The 19,199-nt window shown below is 43.9% G+C and overlaps 1 protein-coding gene and 1 long non-coding RNA gene across 2 annotated transcripts; one reads left to right on the top strand and one right to left on the bottom strand.

Annotated features, from left to right (window-relative positions):
* Nucleotides 1–518: 518 nt before the first annotated feature.
* On the bottom strand, nucleotides 519–5,384 carry LOC135055280 (uncharacterized). The gene is made up of 2 exons (XR_010243707.1): nucleotides 5,295–5,384; nucleotides 519–2,625 (listed from the first exon to the last, which is right to left on the bottom strand). It is a non-coding gene; the product is annotated as an uncharacterized LOC135055280 (long non-coding RNA).
* Nucleotides 5,385–5,557: 173 nt separating this feature from the next.
* TMEM74B (transmembrane protein 74B) lies at nucleotides 5,558–19,199 on the top strand. The gene is made up of 2 exons (XM_063959125.1): nucleotides 5,558–5,884; nucleotides 12,569–19,199. Exon 2 carries the CDS (start codon nucleotides 12,623–12,625, stop codon nucleotides 13,301–13,303), a length of 681 nt encoding a protein of 226 aa, XP_063815195.1. The 5' UTR covers nucleotides 5,558–5,884; nucleotides 12,569–12,622; the 3' UTR covers nucleotides 13,304–19,199.

Genomic DNA, 19,199 nt, shown 5'->3' with positions numbered 1-19,199 from the left:
GCATCAATCGCATCATCGTGGCTTCGCCTGTTGCTACACAATGCCAAGATTACCATCATTATATAGCAGGGGGCCGTGGCTACAATGCTGCAGTTCAGTGCGATTCAATGCAAAAGGCTGCAGGTTAATGCAACCCCATTTATCTTGTAAGGAACTGTACACAGGGATGATTTTCCTGTATCTCTGAAACTTTTTCCCTGGAAAAAAAATAATAATCTGGCAAAAATATTGGTTTATGATAGTCAATTAAAATTTTCTTTACTTTCTGTACAAAGTGTTGCTCTTGTTCTTTTATCTAGTGCAAAAATACTTGCGTAATGATGCAATGATTGGTTCCTCTCTACCAATTATTACTATATTAAAAATAAAAACAAAAGTAAACAAAAAAATTTTTTTTTTCTAAAATAACATTTTTATAAAATTGAGTCTACTGAAGTAAATCTAAAAATGCATAGTTTTTTATACAATCCATTTGAAAATGCAGCTTACTTAAAACAAAAACTGCTTAACACCTTAGAAAATGTAACTCACAAAAATTTTATTTTTTATTTTACAAGTAACAGTGGTGTATATTGCTAAATAAGCCGTTTTTTTTCTCCCAGACGGGCAGATGCATTAAGCATGTAGAAGTGATAAAGCAGTGATAAGTGCAAGGTGATAACGCACCAGCCAATCAGCTCCAATATGTAAATTGACAGTTAAGAGCTGACTGGCTGGTGCGTTATCATCTTCCACTTATCACTGCTTTATCACTTCTCCAGGCTTAATACATCTGCCCCATTATCACAAGTTGGAAAATAATATAAGTACACTGAGATCTGAAGTTATGTTTCAAACATTCACAGTAAATTACTATTGAATTTTTTGTTCACAAAGTGTGAACTATACATTTATTTATTTTTTTACATTTTTACACAGCGTTTTACAACATGTAATACTGAGAACAGTGCTCCCTGATCTAAAGGCTACAAGATTGTGACTCTGGCTTTCAGTATGACACAGGTTAATGCTATATTAGGCTTACCATAAAAGTCCTTTAAACCGGGACACTCATGAATTAAACAAGTTCTGTGGTTGGCTGACTTCAAGTCTGCATTCCAGCTGGTTACAATCAGCCACAGAATCTGCCTAATTCACGAGTGTCCCGGTTTAAAGGGATAGTTTGGCAAGTCTACAACTATTTTCTTTTCCTCTCTCCTTGGGATTCCTTGTGCATTGGAGACTTTAACTTCTAAGATATATAAACGACTTTTATTAAATAGGCCTTCACTACTATATATCATTATGGAGCAGCAAAGGTTTCAAGTAATATAGAAGGATTAAATCCTGTAAAACAAGACACTGACTATATGACTTTGTGGTCTATTCATTATCCCTTGATTTCTACATAAGTAGGTGAAAATTAAAATTCTCATCTACTACAGTAGAAGTTAAGTATCCAGGACATTCATTATTAAGGTAATATAGGAGATATCACGGATATCTCCTGCTTACTTTTCAGTCCCGATTTGGCCTGTTGTCCCATACTATTGTATAGGGACCAAAATTCATCAAGCTCTGAAAATACTCCTATACCATATTCAGATGGAATTAGTTCCTGAAACCCTGCTCTTTCCTATAGGATGGAGTTACAGGTTACAAAAAGGGATCCTTTGGGACACCCCCCCCCCACCCCCACCCCCCGGCTCTGTTCGGCTCCTTCTACTGGCCATCTAGAGCTTTATACGCATGTTACCCCAGTTCACACAAGGGCACTAGCTCTTTGCGAGTTAGTATCAGCAGTGCTAAGTGTCACAGCTACTGAAGTAGCTATGATAGGGACTGAGGGGTTGGGTACAGGATCCCGGCAGGAGAGAATAGCTGATCTTCGGATCACCTGTCTCTGCACTGGAGCAATGTTCAATTGTTCCTGTGTTTTAGTATTCACCACTGCTACTTGCAGCAAGTTGGATACTAACTTAGCAGTACTTCATGAGTAGTCCCTCTAAGGAAATTGTCATATTGTATGTTAGAGGAAGAATCTATTGGAATTTTGTAGGGAAAGGGGGTTACATCGTGTGAAGGGGTTGTGGCCACACATCCTGACCCCCTTTTCATCACTCTGGGGGCATGCCCAGCGTCCCCGGTGATGCTGGGCTTCCCCCGGAAGCTTGTCTGACTGCACTTAAGATGAACCGGCGTTTTGGGGTCACCCCTAGTGACGCCACACAGCTTTTTGTATTAGAAAACAGTCTAGCAGAAATGCCAATGATCCAAGACATGAAGAACTTGGTATGCCATAAAATACATTTATAAAGACATTACTATACAAAAGTATCCTGCGCAGCATAGAGATGCAGAGGAAGCTTTATTGAAAAGTAGACACAAATAAAAATTCTAGTTGCTAAATTAATATCATGGTGCAGAATTTCTCCTAAGAACAATCTGCAGAGCAGATGGGCATTCATCTTCCTTGTGAGCAGCTATGCCCATGTCCTCTGATGTGGAACGACCCCTGTTTCCATGTGACTCCTGGATCGGATGAGCACTTGACCAGTACACAGATTCAAACCTGAACTCCTGGATCCTGGCATGCAGGTCTTTCAACTGTGCCAGCAACCTCTGGTCTTGTAGTCTCATCTCAGTCTAGGACAAGAAATAAATAAGTACTTTTTTTTAATTGCCACCACACCCTATTTGCCAATGGTTAGGAAACAAATTTATTAGACATTCTGGGGCAGATGTATTAACCTGGAGAAGGCATAAAGAAGTGATAAACAAGTGATAAGTGCAAGTGATAAATGCACCAGCCAATCAGCTCCTGTTAATTTACATATTGAAGCTGATTGGCTGGTGCATTTATTACCTTGCATTTATCACTGGTTTATCACTTCCTTATGCCTTCTCCAGGTTAATACATCTGCCCCTCTATTCGATAAAAAAAACAAAAACATATCACATGATGTCTGTGAACATGGGAATAAACTATGATGTTTCTTTCAACTAGATATTTTCTAGAGATTTCTTTATCATGTTTCTTATTTCTATAGGGGCTGATCTGAGTCGCCAATGTTTGCAAAGTTCAGCAATATTTTTATTACTGTGTGTGCATGAAAAGCCATAAAACCTGTACAGTGCATGCGGTAACTGTGTATGGGTGTAGTATGTCTGACCGGTGGTCAGGAGACCGCCGATCAGCATACCAACGCCGGGATCCCGGCGGGGAGGGGCGAGTGCAGCAAGCCCCTTGTGGGCTCGCTGCGCTCGCCACGCTGCGGACTCGGTGGCGACCTGCGGTCGCCACGGGTTCGATTCCCACTCTATGGGTGTCGTGGACACCCACAAGTGGAAATAGTCCCTGGTGGTCGGCATGCCGATCATCGGGATAGTGAGGGGGCGGGATGTCGGTGGAGGTCATGTGACCGTCGGTCACCCGACCACCACCCCTGTATATACACAATAGTGTGAAATGTATTGGCCGTTCCTGGGCAGTGACTGTGAGGTGGCTAATCAGACATACATATATGCACCATCTCATGGGCGTTATGGGTCTGTTGCTGGTGCGCACTGAATTGGTTTTGCTTAATCGCCCACATTGGAGGCCATACTCTGACAGAGATTCAACTTGTCTTAGCAAGGGGCTGGTGCAAGTTTAGACGTTGCAACTGATGGGTGCATCTACAGACTCTCAAAGTGGGCATCCCAGTCATTGCACTACTAGCATTACCGTAATGCTACAGCCACAACTACAGCAAAAGACACTAAAGCGGCTGCAGCAGCATACAACTCTGAATCAGCATATACTGTGATTGTCAGGTTCAATTCTTCCTACTAGATGCATTCATGGTATGTATCTGGCCAAGCTAGGGTTTCTAACACTGTCAATTTCCTATGCAGTGGCCCCATTTATCTAACAATATTTGTGACCCCCTCCAGAATGTATGAAGGACGGACTGCTGTGATCCCTCCATTGCCACCTGCAGCTACATCCCCATAGGTTTCTATGGGGTTATATGACGATGCCCTATTTACCAATATTCCTGATATTGGTCCATGCAGCCAGTTGTAGCCTATGAGCTACAGATTGGGAATGTACTCCCGGCTGGGTTCCACGGGAACCCTCTGTCGGAAATGCCAGCTGCGCATGGCGGTCAGGATGACTCAGCACATCACAGGGATGGGCTCCTTTTGGTGCCCCCGTCCCTGCCGGGTGATACCGCGCCCAGATAGCACTGCAAATGCAATAATTGATAATATAGTCCCTAACTCCTACATATTATTGGTTTTGCCTCCTACAGGCAGGCATCTTCTGCACCCCTCATCCCTTGCCAGGCATGGACTGGCCCACAGGGGAAAACCACTGGTGGGCCCCGGGTGTAGTACTGGTGACCGGCGGTCGCCTGACCGCCGGTCACCTTACCGACGCCGGGATCCCGGCAGCATACCGACGCCGGGATCCCGGCGGGGAGGGGCGAGTGCAGCGAGCCCCTTGCGGGCTCGCTGCGCTCGCCGTGCTGCGGGCTCGGTGGCGACCTGCGGTCGCCACGGGTTCTATTCCCACTCTATGGGTGTCGTGGACACCCACGAGTGGAAATAGTCCCTGTTGGTCGGCATGCCGACCATCGGGATAGTGAGCCGTCGGGCTCACGGAGGAGGTCATGTGACTGTCGGTCAGCTGACCGGCGGTCACATGAATACCACCCGTGGGCCCCACCTCCTGCTCTAAGGATCAGATTTCAGATTGTGCACTTGAATTATGCATTATACCTATGTTACCTTATACTGGACTATGGTGTATTTTCTACGTGCAATGCTGTTATTAATCTGATACATTATCATGCATGCAGCATCTGAATTTACTGTATATATTTATGAAGGGGCCCAGACATTGTCCTCTCTAATGGTTAGTCAAACCAATGAGGTGCAGACCCCACCCCCTCTGCAGACTGGCCACACCCCTAAACATGGGCCCCTATCACTGCATTACCCCGTGGGCCCCACATGCCCTAGTCCGACACTGCCCCTTGCTGTTTCCCATTCCATCCCTAGAAAAAGTGGAGCCTGACATACCCATGCTCTCCATTCTGTCTGGCGTGTTATGCTTGAAACTGCACATCATGCTCCATCGTTCCAGCATTACTCCCGTCTCTCTGGGCAGATGGATTAAGCCTTTCTGTTCGAGACCTGCAGCGGTGTGGTGTGAGCAGGGACAGGGTGGTATGTGTAATAATCTCACTATCATAACAGGGATGAATGTGGTAGCAGCGGGTGCAATACATTAGATGGTGGATGATCCATCCCAGCTCTAATCTTACCAGCTCCCTCCTCAGCCAGGACAGGGCGGGGCCCAGGGGCATCTCCATAGTGAGATGTGTCCTACTCTGCCAGCTGCTGGGGATCTCTGCCTCCCGAGTGCCACCAGCTGTTACTGGAGATCCGTTCCCTCCAGTGTGGGGATATCATGGCATTTGGGGGGTCTGCAGATAACACGAGCGCATCCAAGACTCTCCCCCAAATCCCTCAGGTTAGGAAAAGTGCATCACCATACACGTCCAAGCAGCGGTAAGGTGTAAGATGGCGGTACCCATTAAGGACACGATGACACTCCTGCCTCATCTGACCGGCCGAGGGCGCTGCCAAACCAATCTCCTCCCACATGGTCCATGATGGAGCTGATGTCCTGCGCTGTCTGCTGGGTTATTCTGCTGTATCAGCCATCACATCGGCAGTCTCATGGTACTACAGAAGCCTAGACATGCTCACATCTCTTTAACGTGAACGCCATGGTGACTGCGCTGTGATTGGCACACCGCACACACGCTCGCCACACACACGCTCGCCAGGGTATGGCTGCCCGCACAGCAACGCTACGGTGACGATGCAAGGTGTCCCTGGGTGCTCACAGGTGAGTGGCTGCTTCTGCACAGCAGATTGCTATATCCGTTGTGCGTGGTGCTGTGATTTGTGTATGCAGCTGTGCCCGCGGGTTGCGGTCTCTTTGTGCAGGGTATGTCTGTCATATGATGGGAGTGAGTGTTGCATACAGTGTGAAGGGCTGTAGAGAGATGATAGAGGTCGTGGTAAGAATAAAGTTGTGCACGCTGTCTGGTGCATAACAAATATTATGCAGGAGTCGTGTGCAATGAAGGCTTGTGTTTACTGTGTGTGTTGTTACTAGCTTGGAGCTCTCTGTGGGGTGGGGGTATTACACACAGGTAAGGGCTGATGCATAGCTATTGTTACAATTTATTTCTCTTTGTTTCTTCCAGTTATAATTGTGTACATGCTTTACAAGAATTATGTTGGTGATGTTTTGTGTGTACATCTTAATATTATAATGTGGGTGTTAGGATCTCTTATAATTATTTGTATATTTGTAGGTGTTATGGAAGACTTGTGTCAAATGTAGGTTTTGTGTTGTTTTAATGCCCAAAGCTTGCATAGTTATGCCTGGGAGGCTGGGCCGTGGTGCTTGTATATATGTGTGTACATTTTTGTGTAATGCTGTGGGGCTGTATGATTGTGTGATTGAAATGTGTTTGCTTGGTAGTGTATATTATCGCGTAATTGTCTTTGTGTAGGTGCGTAGTGGTAGTACTATGTGGTGCTGAATGGACAGCTCCCATCTGATCTCCAAGACACCACGACTGTGATAAGTGTAATATCCGTCTGTGACAAGCGTCCCTGTCAGAGACAGGGCTGCCCTCTCTGGTTCGTGGTACAGTAATCCTTCCTTTAACATAATATTCATTTTAGGTGAATTATTACATTCCTCCCCTTTCTGGGAAGTCATTCATGTCACATGATGTAAATCAGTCTTTCTATAATCACTGGGCTCCTGTTTACTAAAATATCATATTACGACTTTTGCAACAACACTGGTCAGAGCTGTTTGACACAATTTCTGCAGTTAAAATCATCACTAATTATTCAAGATTATCATTTTTTTAATTTACGGTAACCAATACTACAGAAGATGTTTAATGATTCACATCAGTCCCCAAAGTCTGTGTGCCATGCAACACACAAATGTATTTATTAAGTTATTTATATAGTGCACACGTTTTCTGCATAATATTTACCCATTCACATCAGCCCCTGCCCCAGTGGCGCTTACAATCTATATTTCCTAACACATGTACACCACACACACTCAGACAAACCCAGGGAGAATATAGACACTCCACACAGAGAGGATTAATCAGATTAGAAATTAATCAGAAGACAATTAACCTACCAGTATGTTTTGGGGGTTTTCTTTTTTGGCTGTGTTCATAAACTAGAACACCTGAAACAAACTACACAAAATAGGATTTTAATACCTACCAGTAAATCCTTTTCTCGTAGTCCATAAGGGACATTAGGGGAAACTAGTACAATGCGGTATAGACGGGGGTCCAAAAAAGCCAGTTGCACTTTAAATTTTCTTCACTGGGTGTGCTGGCTCCTCCCCTCTATGCTCCCTCCCACAGGCAGTTATATGTAAAAAAAAAAAAACGTTCCCGAAGGAGAAAAGGACATATACGAGAGAAGGAACATGATAACAGAAAGGGTGGTGAGATTTACACACCACTAACATACAACAACCAGCAATGGCTGGTCACAACAGCAACAGCTTAAAAGGTAACTATAGAATAATATCCCTTATGGACTACGGGAAAAGGATTTACCGGTAGGTATTAAAATCCTATTTTCTCTAGCATTCATAAGGAATATTGGGGGAAACTAGTACGATGGACACATCCCAAAGCTTCCAGAACGGGCGGAGACAACTGCAGCACCGCCTGCCCAAACTGGGTATCCTCTTTGGACAGGGTATCAAATTTGTAGAACTTCACAAAAGTGTTCTTCCTCAACCGGGTAACAGCTCTGTGTAGTTGCAAGGCCGAGACTCCACGGGCAGCAGCCCATGAAGAGCCCACTGAAGTAGGGTGGGCCTCTAGAGGCTTAGGAACAGATAAGGCTGCTGACACATAGGCCTGTTGGATAGTAAATCTAATCCAACGAATGGCCAGCTTTGAAGCAGGGCGACCCTTCTTCTGCGCATCATAGACCACGAACAAGGAATCTGTCTTTCTGACCAGACCTGTACGCTTGACATATATCTTCAAGGCCCGCACAGCATCCAATGCCTCCGGAGGTGCAGAAGCGCCAGAACTGGACAGAATCACAATAGGTTAATTCAGATTAAACGTGGAGACAACCTTCGGCAGGAACTGCTGTCTAGTCCGGAGCTCCACTCTGTCCTCGTAAAAGACCAAGTAGGGACTTTTACACGGCGAGCAGCAGCCAGGGCCAGTAACATCACTGTTTCCCACGTGAGGTACTTGTCTTCTACCATCATAGGTTCAAACCAGGAGTACTGTAGAAATTTCAACACTACATCCAAATCCCAGTGTGCCATAGGCAGCACAAAGGGGAGGTTGTATGTGGAGTACCCCTTGCAAGAAGGTCTGAACTTCTGGCAACACTGCCACTTTCTTCTGAAAGAAAATGGAGAGCGCTGAAATCTGGACCTTAATGGAACCCAGATGTAACCCAGACCAGCCTGCAGGAAACGTCCCAAGTGAAACTCTGCAGGCGGAAACGTGCATTCCTCACACCAAGGGACATATCTCCTCCAGATATGATGATAGTGTTTTGACGTCTCAGGTTTCCTGGCCTAGACCATAGTTGCAATAACCTTTTTGGAAAGGCCCTTGTGAGCTAGGATATTTCGCTCAACCTCCATGCCGTCAAACGAATCCGCCGTAAGTCCGGGTAGACGAACGGTCCTTGTTGAAGATCGCTTCAACAGAAGTTCCCTGGATCTTGCCTTTATCAGGAGATCGTCTAGATAAGGCATCACATTTATCCCTTGGATCCGGAGTTGAAGCGTCATCTCCGCCATCACCTTCGTGAATACCCTCGGCGCTGTTGACAGGCCAAAGGGTAGTGCTTGGAACTGGACGTGATCGTCCAGCAGAGCAAACCACAGGTACGCCTGATGAGGAGACCAAATCGGAATGTGGAGATAGGTGTCCTTGATATCCAAGGAGACCATAAATTCCTGGTCTTCCAGGCCTGCAATTACTGCACGCAGGGATTCCATATTGAACTTGAATACCTTTAAATAAGGATTTAAGGTTTTCAGATTCAGAATGAGTCTGACCGAACCGTCTGGCTCCGGCACCACAAACAGGTTTGAGTAAAATCCCATCCTTGTCACGTTGCGGTAGAGGGACTGGAACAATGACGTGGGATTGGACCTATTTTGGATATCATGTTGTAATGTAACTTGCATATCCTCCAAAGCTGGTAAGCTTGATTTGAAAAATCGTTGGGAAGGGGGGGGGGGGAGTAATGTTGAACTCCAACTTGTAGACCTGAGAGACGAGCTCCCTGACCCAGGCATCCTGGCAGGAGTGCGGCTGAAGTGACGCAGTCGAGCTCCCACCTCGAGATCCCCTCGGGGTGGGTTGGCACCGTCATGCTGGGGCTTTAGTGGAAGCAGAACTGGTGGACTGTTCCTGAGGACTGGTACTTGCAGGTTTCCTGAACTTACCTCTGGTACCTCTAGCCGCATTGGAGCCACCTCTGGCCTTTGATCGAAATGTGCGAGACCAAAAGGACCGGACAGACGGTCCCGGATAGGAACGTCTCGCCGGCAGGGCCCCAGAGGGGAGAAACATGGAACTCCTGGCAGTAACCTTGGAAATCCAGGCATCCAGCTCAACCCCAAAAAGCCATTCCCTAGAAAAGGGAAGGGACTCCACATTACGTTTGGATTCTTCTGCGTCTGCAATCCACTGACACAACCACGAGGCCCTGCGCTCCGACACCGCTATTGGCCTACGTCCGAGCATTGATGTTCCCCATCTCCATGAGGGAATCACAGAGGACACGAGTAGTGTCCTGAATGTGTTTCAGGAGGGTAACCATGGTAAGTAAGGGCATATCCCCCGAGACACCCCCTGAATTTGCATGGCCCAAGAATGAATGGCATGGGTCATCCAGCAACCCGCAATGACCGGTCTTTGGCTGCAGTGTATATAGATTATAGGGTAGTTTCTATTTTTCTATCCCCGGGATCCTTCATGGTAAAGGAGCACCACCTTTTTAGACAGGCGAGAGACAGACATCCACCCCAGGGGGTTCCTCCCAAAATTTTCTACCTTGGAGAACAAATGGGAAAGTGCGCAAAAACTTTTTGGACACTTGAAATTTTTTGTCTGGATTCTTCCAGGCATGTTTGAATAAGTAATCTAACTCTGGAGATTCAGGAAAAGTGACATTGGGCTTGTTTTGTACAAAGAAAAATGACTGCTGTGAAGACGCATCCTCTAGAGCAGTGGTTTCCAAACTTTTTTGAATCATGGCGCCCTAGAATATCAGAATTTTTTTCACGGCACACCTAGGCCAAAAATTTCTTATTGAGGAATTTAGAAAGAAATATTACATTAAGTAGATCACATTTATATGTCATCCTTAGGGTCAGTTGTGTGGTGAGGGACAAGATTTGCTTCTGTTTGGCCACATATTTTATGACTGGCAGCCACCAGCACTGGTTTTGCTTATTATATTGACCATGAATAATTTGAATTGGTCCTGGACCACCAACTCAGGTCACCCCTTCAAGTGTCCCGAGGCACCCCAGGGAGCCACGGCACACAGTTTGGGAACCTCTGCTCTAGAGGGAGCTGCAACACATCCCTTATAGCCAAAATGAGGGGTTCAATACCCTGAGTAGAAGCGGTATCCCCACTAACGGGATCCGGGTCATCCCCATTTATCCTGGACAACATCTGTATCAGAAAGCAGAGCAGGTAAGCTACGCTTCTGTGGTCCTGCATGAGAGAGAGAGGGTGCTGTGCATCAGCCCTAGCAGCTAAATCTGCAACAGCTTGTTGCAGCAGCTGACTTTTCTGCACATTATCAGTGAGCTGGGATGACATATCTGACATCATAGTTTTAAGAGACCCTAACCAGTGGGGTTCTGTGCCCTCTCCCCCAACCTCTTCAGTAATTTGTGAAGATTGACTACATTGGTCACAGGAAACAGAGTCATTAGGCAATGGAGAGAATCTGGTGTGACAGATACTGCACCGCTTGTGCTTTCCCATATTCTTCACAGTAAGTACAAACACATACACTTACAGTTATAATGTAGGCCTGCTTTTCCTACTGTATGTGAGAGGAGATACACAGAGAGGGAGAAATACCAGCACACCCAGAGCTGCACAGCCCCAGTGGGACGGTCAGTTCAGTATCACAATAACACTAATGCAGTCCTGAATAGGCTCAGAATAGTGTGACAGCGGCTCTCCCCCTTTAGCTACACCCTGTACCAGTTTCCAGTGTGCCTGTGAGGCAGGAAGCGCTGAGTGTGTGCTGCTGATGGCTTCTGTAAGCAGAGGAAGGCGCCAAACGCCGCTGGTCCCGCTCTGAGGAAGCTCCGCCCCCTCCAATAGCGCCAGAGCTATGCACAATATTTATACTGGCAAAGTCTCCCCTAAGCGTAAAACCTCACACAAGTGCTTAGTTAAGCATGTTTGAGCCAGTGTAGTCACGGGGGATCCTCGTGACCGTGATCAGCCGCACTTTGAACCGGGGACCTCCCTAGCGGGGCCCCCGCTGTGTACTCACTACCGATGTCACCTTCAGACAGCGTTAGGGGTGTGCAGCGTGCTGTGACAGCCAAGGCGGAGTGCCCTGCTGAACAAACAGCCCCTCAGGATGGTGGTCCTGTAGCGGGGAAGCGGCTCTGCACCTCGCAAGGACGGTGACCATCCCCCACCCCCCACTCCTTCACCAACTCCCAGGGCGCAGGTATGCTGTTGTCCGGACAGCATACCAAAAAAAAAAAAAAGACAAATTAAATTAAAGAAAACTCTCTGGAGCTGCAGACATTTGCATCCTCTCCTGAGGACACTTTTTTCTAAACTGCCTGTGGGAGGGGGCATAGAGGGGAGGAGCCAGCACACCCAGTGAAGAAAATCTAAAGTGCACTGGCTCCTTTGGACCCCGTCTATACCCCATCGTACTAGTTTCCCCCAATATCCCTTATGGATGCTAGAGAAACACAGGTACTCTCATCAACATTCCTATTACAGTATAGGATTGTGGTACTTACAAGTATGGAAAAAAAAAACCTATGTTGAAATTAAATGAAATTATATACATGAGCATGTATATATGTATGTATGTATGTATGCAGGCATGCAAAATTACTTTGGGTTCTAAATATTTTTATTTAGAACGGTATATTGCCTTTGGTATTTGCTGCCAACTAAAATAGTTATGATGAAAGAATGCCGTTCCTTTTATTCATAGTGAGAACAGTGAACTTTGAGGCTTAATTAATGAAAAATCTAAAAACTTTGCAAAAACATTCTGTAGCCAAATTATACAATTTTAACATTTTTTTATAAAATCGTTTTGTTTTAACTGCACATAAATGGCCGGGCTGGTAATGTAATTGCAATGAGCTAGGGAGGCAATGACTTATGGGATTTTTGGGACATTGATTACAGATTGATAAACCTTAATGCAGTGGCATAGTTTAATTAATGAAAATTCTATACCTTTTCTTTATTTAATCCCCACTCAGCTGCAGTTTGAAGCAGTTCTTTGAGCCCAGGATGATCCACACCAGAATCCATCAATGGCTTCTTCATACACCTTGGAACTAAGAGACCTTGGCATAAGACATACTGCAGATGGCCAAACCAATCACAGTTGCTCAACTACCATCAGAGGTTTTGAGAATCCATCCTATGAAGAACTTGGAGAGACCAACTTTGGCCAAGATTCCCAAGATATCCAGGGTTCAAGTCCTGTGTCAGAAGTAAGAGGATGGCTTGCAAAGGAGAACGGATCTACTCACTCTGAGGATTGTCAGGAACCAGAATTACCAAATCATTCTGTGGATTATGGTTTCATGTGTTCTTTAGTCCTATTGGTCAGTGGCATAGTACTTGTGGCAGTAGCTTATACAATACCACGGGAAGTACGGGTCAGCCCTGATTCTGTGTCCGCACGCGAGATGGAGCAGTTGGAGCTTTATTACGCACGTCTTGGCTCGCACTTGGACAAATGCATTATTGCTGGATTAGGTTTGCTCACCTTAGGGGGCACACTCCTCTCCATGCTACTTATGGTCTCAATATGTAAAGGAGAGCTGTACCGCAGAAGGAAATTCACTGTGGCCAGAGGACCAAGGACAAAATATGGTTCTCTCAACCTGAGAATGAGACAAGTGACTACAGAGGGTGGGCAGGTACTGGTGGAACATGAGGTCCTTGAAATGACAACCAATGATACACAACTACAACAGGAGCCTTGAATGTATTAATAACACTTTATAATATGATAGCAGACACTGGGATTCAGTTGATATATTCTAGTATAGTGGCATTAATGTTTAATGAGGTCAGATTATTCCAGGCCTGAAAGATGCCTGCTGTTCCAATCTCAATAACTGTAGGGGGAGGGTTGGGGAAAGTTAGTAAACCATACTCCTGGGTCTACTTCGTAGAACAGGCTTAAGGCAATCTGTGGCCTGGTAACTGCCATGGTACTACTGTTCCCAGCATACCAAGGGTACTGACCTCTGATATAGAATGTTATGATTAAGAGAATGTGGTCTCATTGATGCTTCATGCAGACCAGAGATTTAAAAAATTCCTACGTAAGCACATTTATTTAAGAGAAGGGAGTCACTAATCGTAAACGTTAACATTTATAAACTTGTTAATCCTGGTTTAAAATCGTGTTTTTAGCTTGTGCAAAAAGCATCATTCAAGAGTTATTTAAAAAAAAAAAAAAAAAAAAGTTTTTCATTGGTAGGGTACAATTTCCTCTTCCAGACAATAGGAAGCGCTATATACTTTTGCATTTAATAGGACACATTTTGCTGGGTAAAAAGCTATACAAATTTACTACATCCTCCAACATTACAATTTAAGAAAACGTCACTGTTCTACCAATAGCTCTTTAATGATGCAAGTATTAGTCTTGGAGTACCACTAGTTTATTCAGCAGTATCAATATTGCAAAAATATGGGGACATTTAGTTTTAATCAGTAAATATTACAAGTCAGCTGATGTTTAAGCATAAAATACAAAATACACTGCCCGAGTTAGGGTTAGGCCGCAAACTTGCGTCATTAACGTATTTAAAATCCTACAGCCACAAAATTCTGACCTTATGCCTGTATTTTGAACTGCTTTTTAAGAAACATGCAATAGAGTGTACAGATGTGGCAGCTGTAAAACACATTCTGAGTATATCTTGAGGCGGCAGCTGAAAATATGCAGCAGTTGTCCTTATCAACTTTATAAGTACAGGTTGAGTATCCCTTATCCAAACTGCTTGGGACCAGAGGTATTTTGGATATGGGATTTTTCCATATTTTGGAATAATTGCATACCATAATGAGATATCATGGTGATGGGACCTAAATCTAAGCACAGAATGCATTTGTGTTTCATATACACCTTATACACAGCCTGAAGTCAATTTTAGCCAATATTTTTTATAACTTTGTGCATTAAACAAAGTGTGTCTACATTCACACAATTTATTTATGTTTCATATACACCTTATACACACAGCCTAAAGGTCATTTAATAGAATATTTTTAATAACTTTGTGTATTAAACAAAGTTTGTGTACATTGAGCCATCAAAAAACAAAGGTTTCACTATTTCACTCTCACTCAAAAAAGTCCGTATTTCGGAATATTCCGTATTTCGGAATATTTGGATATGGGATACTCAACCTGTACTTGAAAATAATTTCTTCTGCGACTGTTTGCAACTAGATAGATTACATCATAAAAAAACAACAAATGATGTTAATCTACCCTCAAAATAACATGTAGTGACTCAATAGAACCTAATTTTGGGGGGAAAAAAGACCAGTTTTAGTGCCGGGTAGGTAGGGGTACGTATCATCACTGAAAGGCTCAGTGAGCAGCAATAAATGCACTAAAAAGGCCTATCTGGAGATGATGCTATGTTTAATTAGATATCACTTTCAGTCTACGAGCACTGCACAAGTCTACACACAATCTGCCAACAGACGTAGGGAGACGCAAGTATTTACTGTGCAGTGCGATAGAGAGGATTTTTGTGGCCAGAGTTAACATACTTCCAAACTAGATCTATTTGGTGGCACTGATCAAAGAAGAAAGTGGCTGTAAGTAACAGACAACAGGAGCACATATGGCACAATGAAACAGCTGCAAAGCCATTCCCTGCAAGCTGCACATCCGTTAGCTTGTTTATGCTTATACAATAATTTGCAATGTGAAAGTGTGTTACATTTGGTCCCAAAACAGGGTATTTACTGATCAGATCACAGTAAACACAGATATAGAACTAGTATTTGTGAACATTTGACATGATACTGCTATTTCTGCACAGCACATGGTTGGTTACCTACCAAATTCTACACAAAGACAAATCAGGGAACAATTAAATTAAAGATATTTTGTGATGGTAAGCCCACCAAAAATGTAAAAAAAAAAAAAAAAAAAAAAGCGTGAGAACTAGCTTAAACTGCCTGTAACGCTCCGGTTATGGAACTACAAGTCCCAACATGCTCTTAAAGTAAAGTCATACGAGGTGAGGTACACAGAGCTGCATCAGCTGGTAAACACCAATGGCCTACGAGCCTGCAAGTGCATTAGAGGATGCTGAACTGCACTAACGACTTGTGTATGTGAACTTTCTTTTACAGGTACTGTAGAGGTTAAAGTATTGAATCACTGCAGGTAACTGCAATTACTCAATACAAGCTATAGTAAGAGTGACTAGAGAAAACTGTAGTAAAGATGGACAATGGGCGGAAGTGGTAAGTTTGTATTTAAGTCAATGATAAGATTACAGGCTATTCCATTATGACTGTTGTGGTAGTATATAATCACATTAACAGTAGATGATGAATTGTATTTATTGGAACAACAGTGGAATAAATGGGTATGCATCGTTGGGTAGACAACTTTGGTAGACAGTCATTAGGTTGACCATGGAAGGTCGACATGCATTAGGTCAACAGGGACAATAGGTCGACATGGTCATTAGGTCGACATGTACTAGGTCGACATGGGTTTTTGGACTTTTTTGGGCGTTGTTTTCTTCGTAAAGTGACGGGGAACCCCAGTTAGTGCACCGTGTCCCCTCGCATGGCTCGCGGCTTCAGGCAAGGTGCCTCGCTCCGCTACCGCTGCGCTCGGCACAGGTTACCGTTCCCAATCGTAGTCCACGTGAATCGTCAAGTATGAAAAAGTCCAAAAAAAGAAGAAAAAAGAGTGAAAAACTCATGTCGACCTTTTGACCTGTCAACCTAGTACATGTCGACCTAATGCATGTCGGACTTCCGTGGTCAACCTAATGATTGTCGACCTAAGCTGTGTCGACATAACGACTGTATCCCAAATAAATGATGTAGGTAGTTTTAATGTGTAAGTCAGTACTTGGTAGCGATAGTAAGAGGAAATACTAGAAGTAGCTTATAGCTAGGAAATACTAGCAGAAAGAAACAAGATGATGCAAGAATTCTGTGAGGCCATGGGGTATATTCAATTGAATTCGAAAACTGCCGTCTGTCGAAAAGACGGCAGTTTTCGACTTTTTAAGGTCGAATCCTGATTCGACCTATTCAATATTTCCCTAAATTTTTCGACAAGTCGATGAATTAGACTTGTCGAAAAGCACGTGGATCAGTAGAATAGCTGCCGATCCACCGGCTTGTGTCGAAAACGGGGCGTTTTGGCCCCCTTTTCAACCATCTCAGTCCGACATCCGACTTTAATTGAATATACCCCAATATCCTCAGAAGACCATACATAAAGTACAGACAGTCTATATCATACAATATACCAAGAAACATTAACAAACCTCAATATTTATGGCTTGAAACAGAGGCTGGGAAGGGGGAATAGGATATAACGTTTCATACATACTGTATTAAGTAATTTAACAAGTTACAGAAGGGAAGCATTGTACAGAGAAGTATTAGAAGAGAACACGCATTAAGACTGAAGTATATCTGGTACATAGGAATAGATACTTTATAGTTATGTTCGTAGATATGTGAGAGTCTCCAAACAGAGCTTGTAGAGTCTAATACAATAGACAAAAGGCTATAAAAAAGGAGGGATCAAGTAGGGTATTATGTTATTAGGACTAAAAATGTGAAAGAAATGTGGGTCTTATCTGACATTAGATTCTATGGTTGATTATTTATGCGAGAGATGGCCAAATGTAAGCAATATTGTATAATGGATTACAAGAAAATAAACTGAGCCACAACAAAGGAGCCTCAATTTGTGGTACAGCAGGTACCACTATAAAAGGTGCTTTAAAATGGGTTTTCATACAATGATTATCTGAGACAGACATAATTCTGGGGCTGCAAAAGAAGGTAATAAATACCCGAGGGTATTCGGGCGCTGTGAGGCAAGGTGCTCAGCTAAGCGGCAGCCAAATTTGAGAGGGAAGTCACTCCCAATATGTTTACACTGGTAAAGAAAGAGTACGAGGCTGCGCTTCAAGAGGAAAAGAACAATAATCCACTAAATGTGTACAATTTTATGAATTTATTAAAAACACTAACTCATTAAAAAACAGCAATATTCTGTATAATTATATTGTGCCATGTGCATACATGAAAGGAATAAAATTTACCCAAGGTATTGGTTCAGGACATGTGTCACATGAGCTCTGTAGGATCCGTTCCAAATATTGCCCTTAAGTAAAGAATGTCCAGTTGTAATCCACTATGGAGAGTCCCTTTTAGATGGTGTTTAGAGAGTCCTTTACAGATTCCATATGCCGCTAGAGGATTAGGATGGAATAGAATGTCCCGTGAACAGTGGGTACCTCATGCAGTGCGGTAATTGGATGGTGCCTCTCTGGGACTCCTCTGGATAGCTGGAAAGTGGTGAGGGCTGGTCCGGATCCGATTAAGAAAAGTCCTGCTCCAAGGGGTGAAAATCTGACGCGTTTCGCTGCGTATGCCTTGCAGCTTTTTCAAAGTTTCTATATTTATTGCTGTTTTATTGAGCTGCTTTCACAATTACACTAACGCAGATTCTATCACTATACTGCCTGACTGTCAATACCAGCATGTCAGTGTACAGTCTCCATTCTGGCTTATAATGAAGTTACCATTTGAGCCTCATTAGGCAATACCAATAAGTTTATTAGGGAAAAATTAGATCTGTGGCTCTTTCAGCAGATGCTGTTTGCAGCATTAATAGACCAATTTTTATGACTTTTCCTTTAAGATTCCTTTGTAAAAAATGGCAATATCTCCTGGGGATCAACATTGTGCAGACTGTGACAGAAAGAGATAGGATAACGGTCACTGACAACTAAGGGGGTAATTCAGACCTGATCGCTAGCAAGCGATTTTTGCACTGCTGCGATCAGATAGTCGCCACCTACACGGGGAGTATATTTTAGCTGTGCAAGTGTGCAAACGCATGTGTAGCAGAGCTGTACAAACAGATCTTGTGCAGTCTCTGCGCGGCCCAGGACTTATATAGCCACTGCGATCACATCAGCCTGTTTGGGACCAGAATTGACGTCAGGAACCCTCCCTGCAAACGTTTTCCAACCACTCCCTGAAAACGGTCAGTTGCCACCCACAAACGCCCTCTTCCTGTCAATCTCCTTGTGAACGCCCGTGCAAATGGCTTCTTCGCACAAACCCACCGGCAATCCGCTTTGTACCAGTGCGACGCGCCTACGCATTGCGGTGCATACGCATGCGCAGTTTAGACTTGATCACCCACTGTGCGAAAACACAGCCTAGCGATCAGGTCTGAATTTCCCCTTAAATCCGAGCTGCAAGTTCACATGTACTCCTCATTTTATGCACACCGGAAAGAATGAGATTTCATTTTAGAGAAGAGGTTCATAGGGTGTACCTGATCCTTATTTTCTCCCTTAAATGGATTAGACTTTTTTTGTTTCCTGTAAAATGGTGGGGATTGGGCTTTGGTCCATACCTTCATTTTGCACCAACCAAATGCACTTTATACAAGAAAGTATCAATGTAACAATGGCATAAAAGTTACAAAGTAGTGACATGTAATAAAGACAGTCCTGATGCCCCGTCACACTCATAATTATAATAAGATTTTACTTACCGATAAATCTATTTCTCGGAGTCCGTAGTGGATGCTGGGGTTCCTGAAAGGACCATGGGGAATAGCGGCTCCGCAGGA

This window comes from Pseudophryne corroboree, chromosome 3, assembly GCF_028390025.1.
Source record: "Pseudophryne corroboree isolate aPseCor3 chromosome 3, aPseCor3.hap2, whole genome shotgun sequence".
NCBI lineage: Eukaryota > Metazoa > Chordata > Amphibia > Anura > Myobatrachidae > Pseudophryne > Pseudophryne corroboree.
The sequence above is the reverse complement of the archived record's forward strand: the minus strand, read 5'-3'. Positions and strand labels throughout refer to the sequence as shown.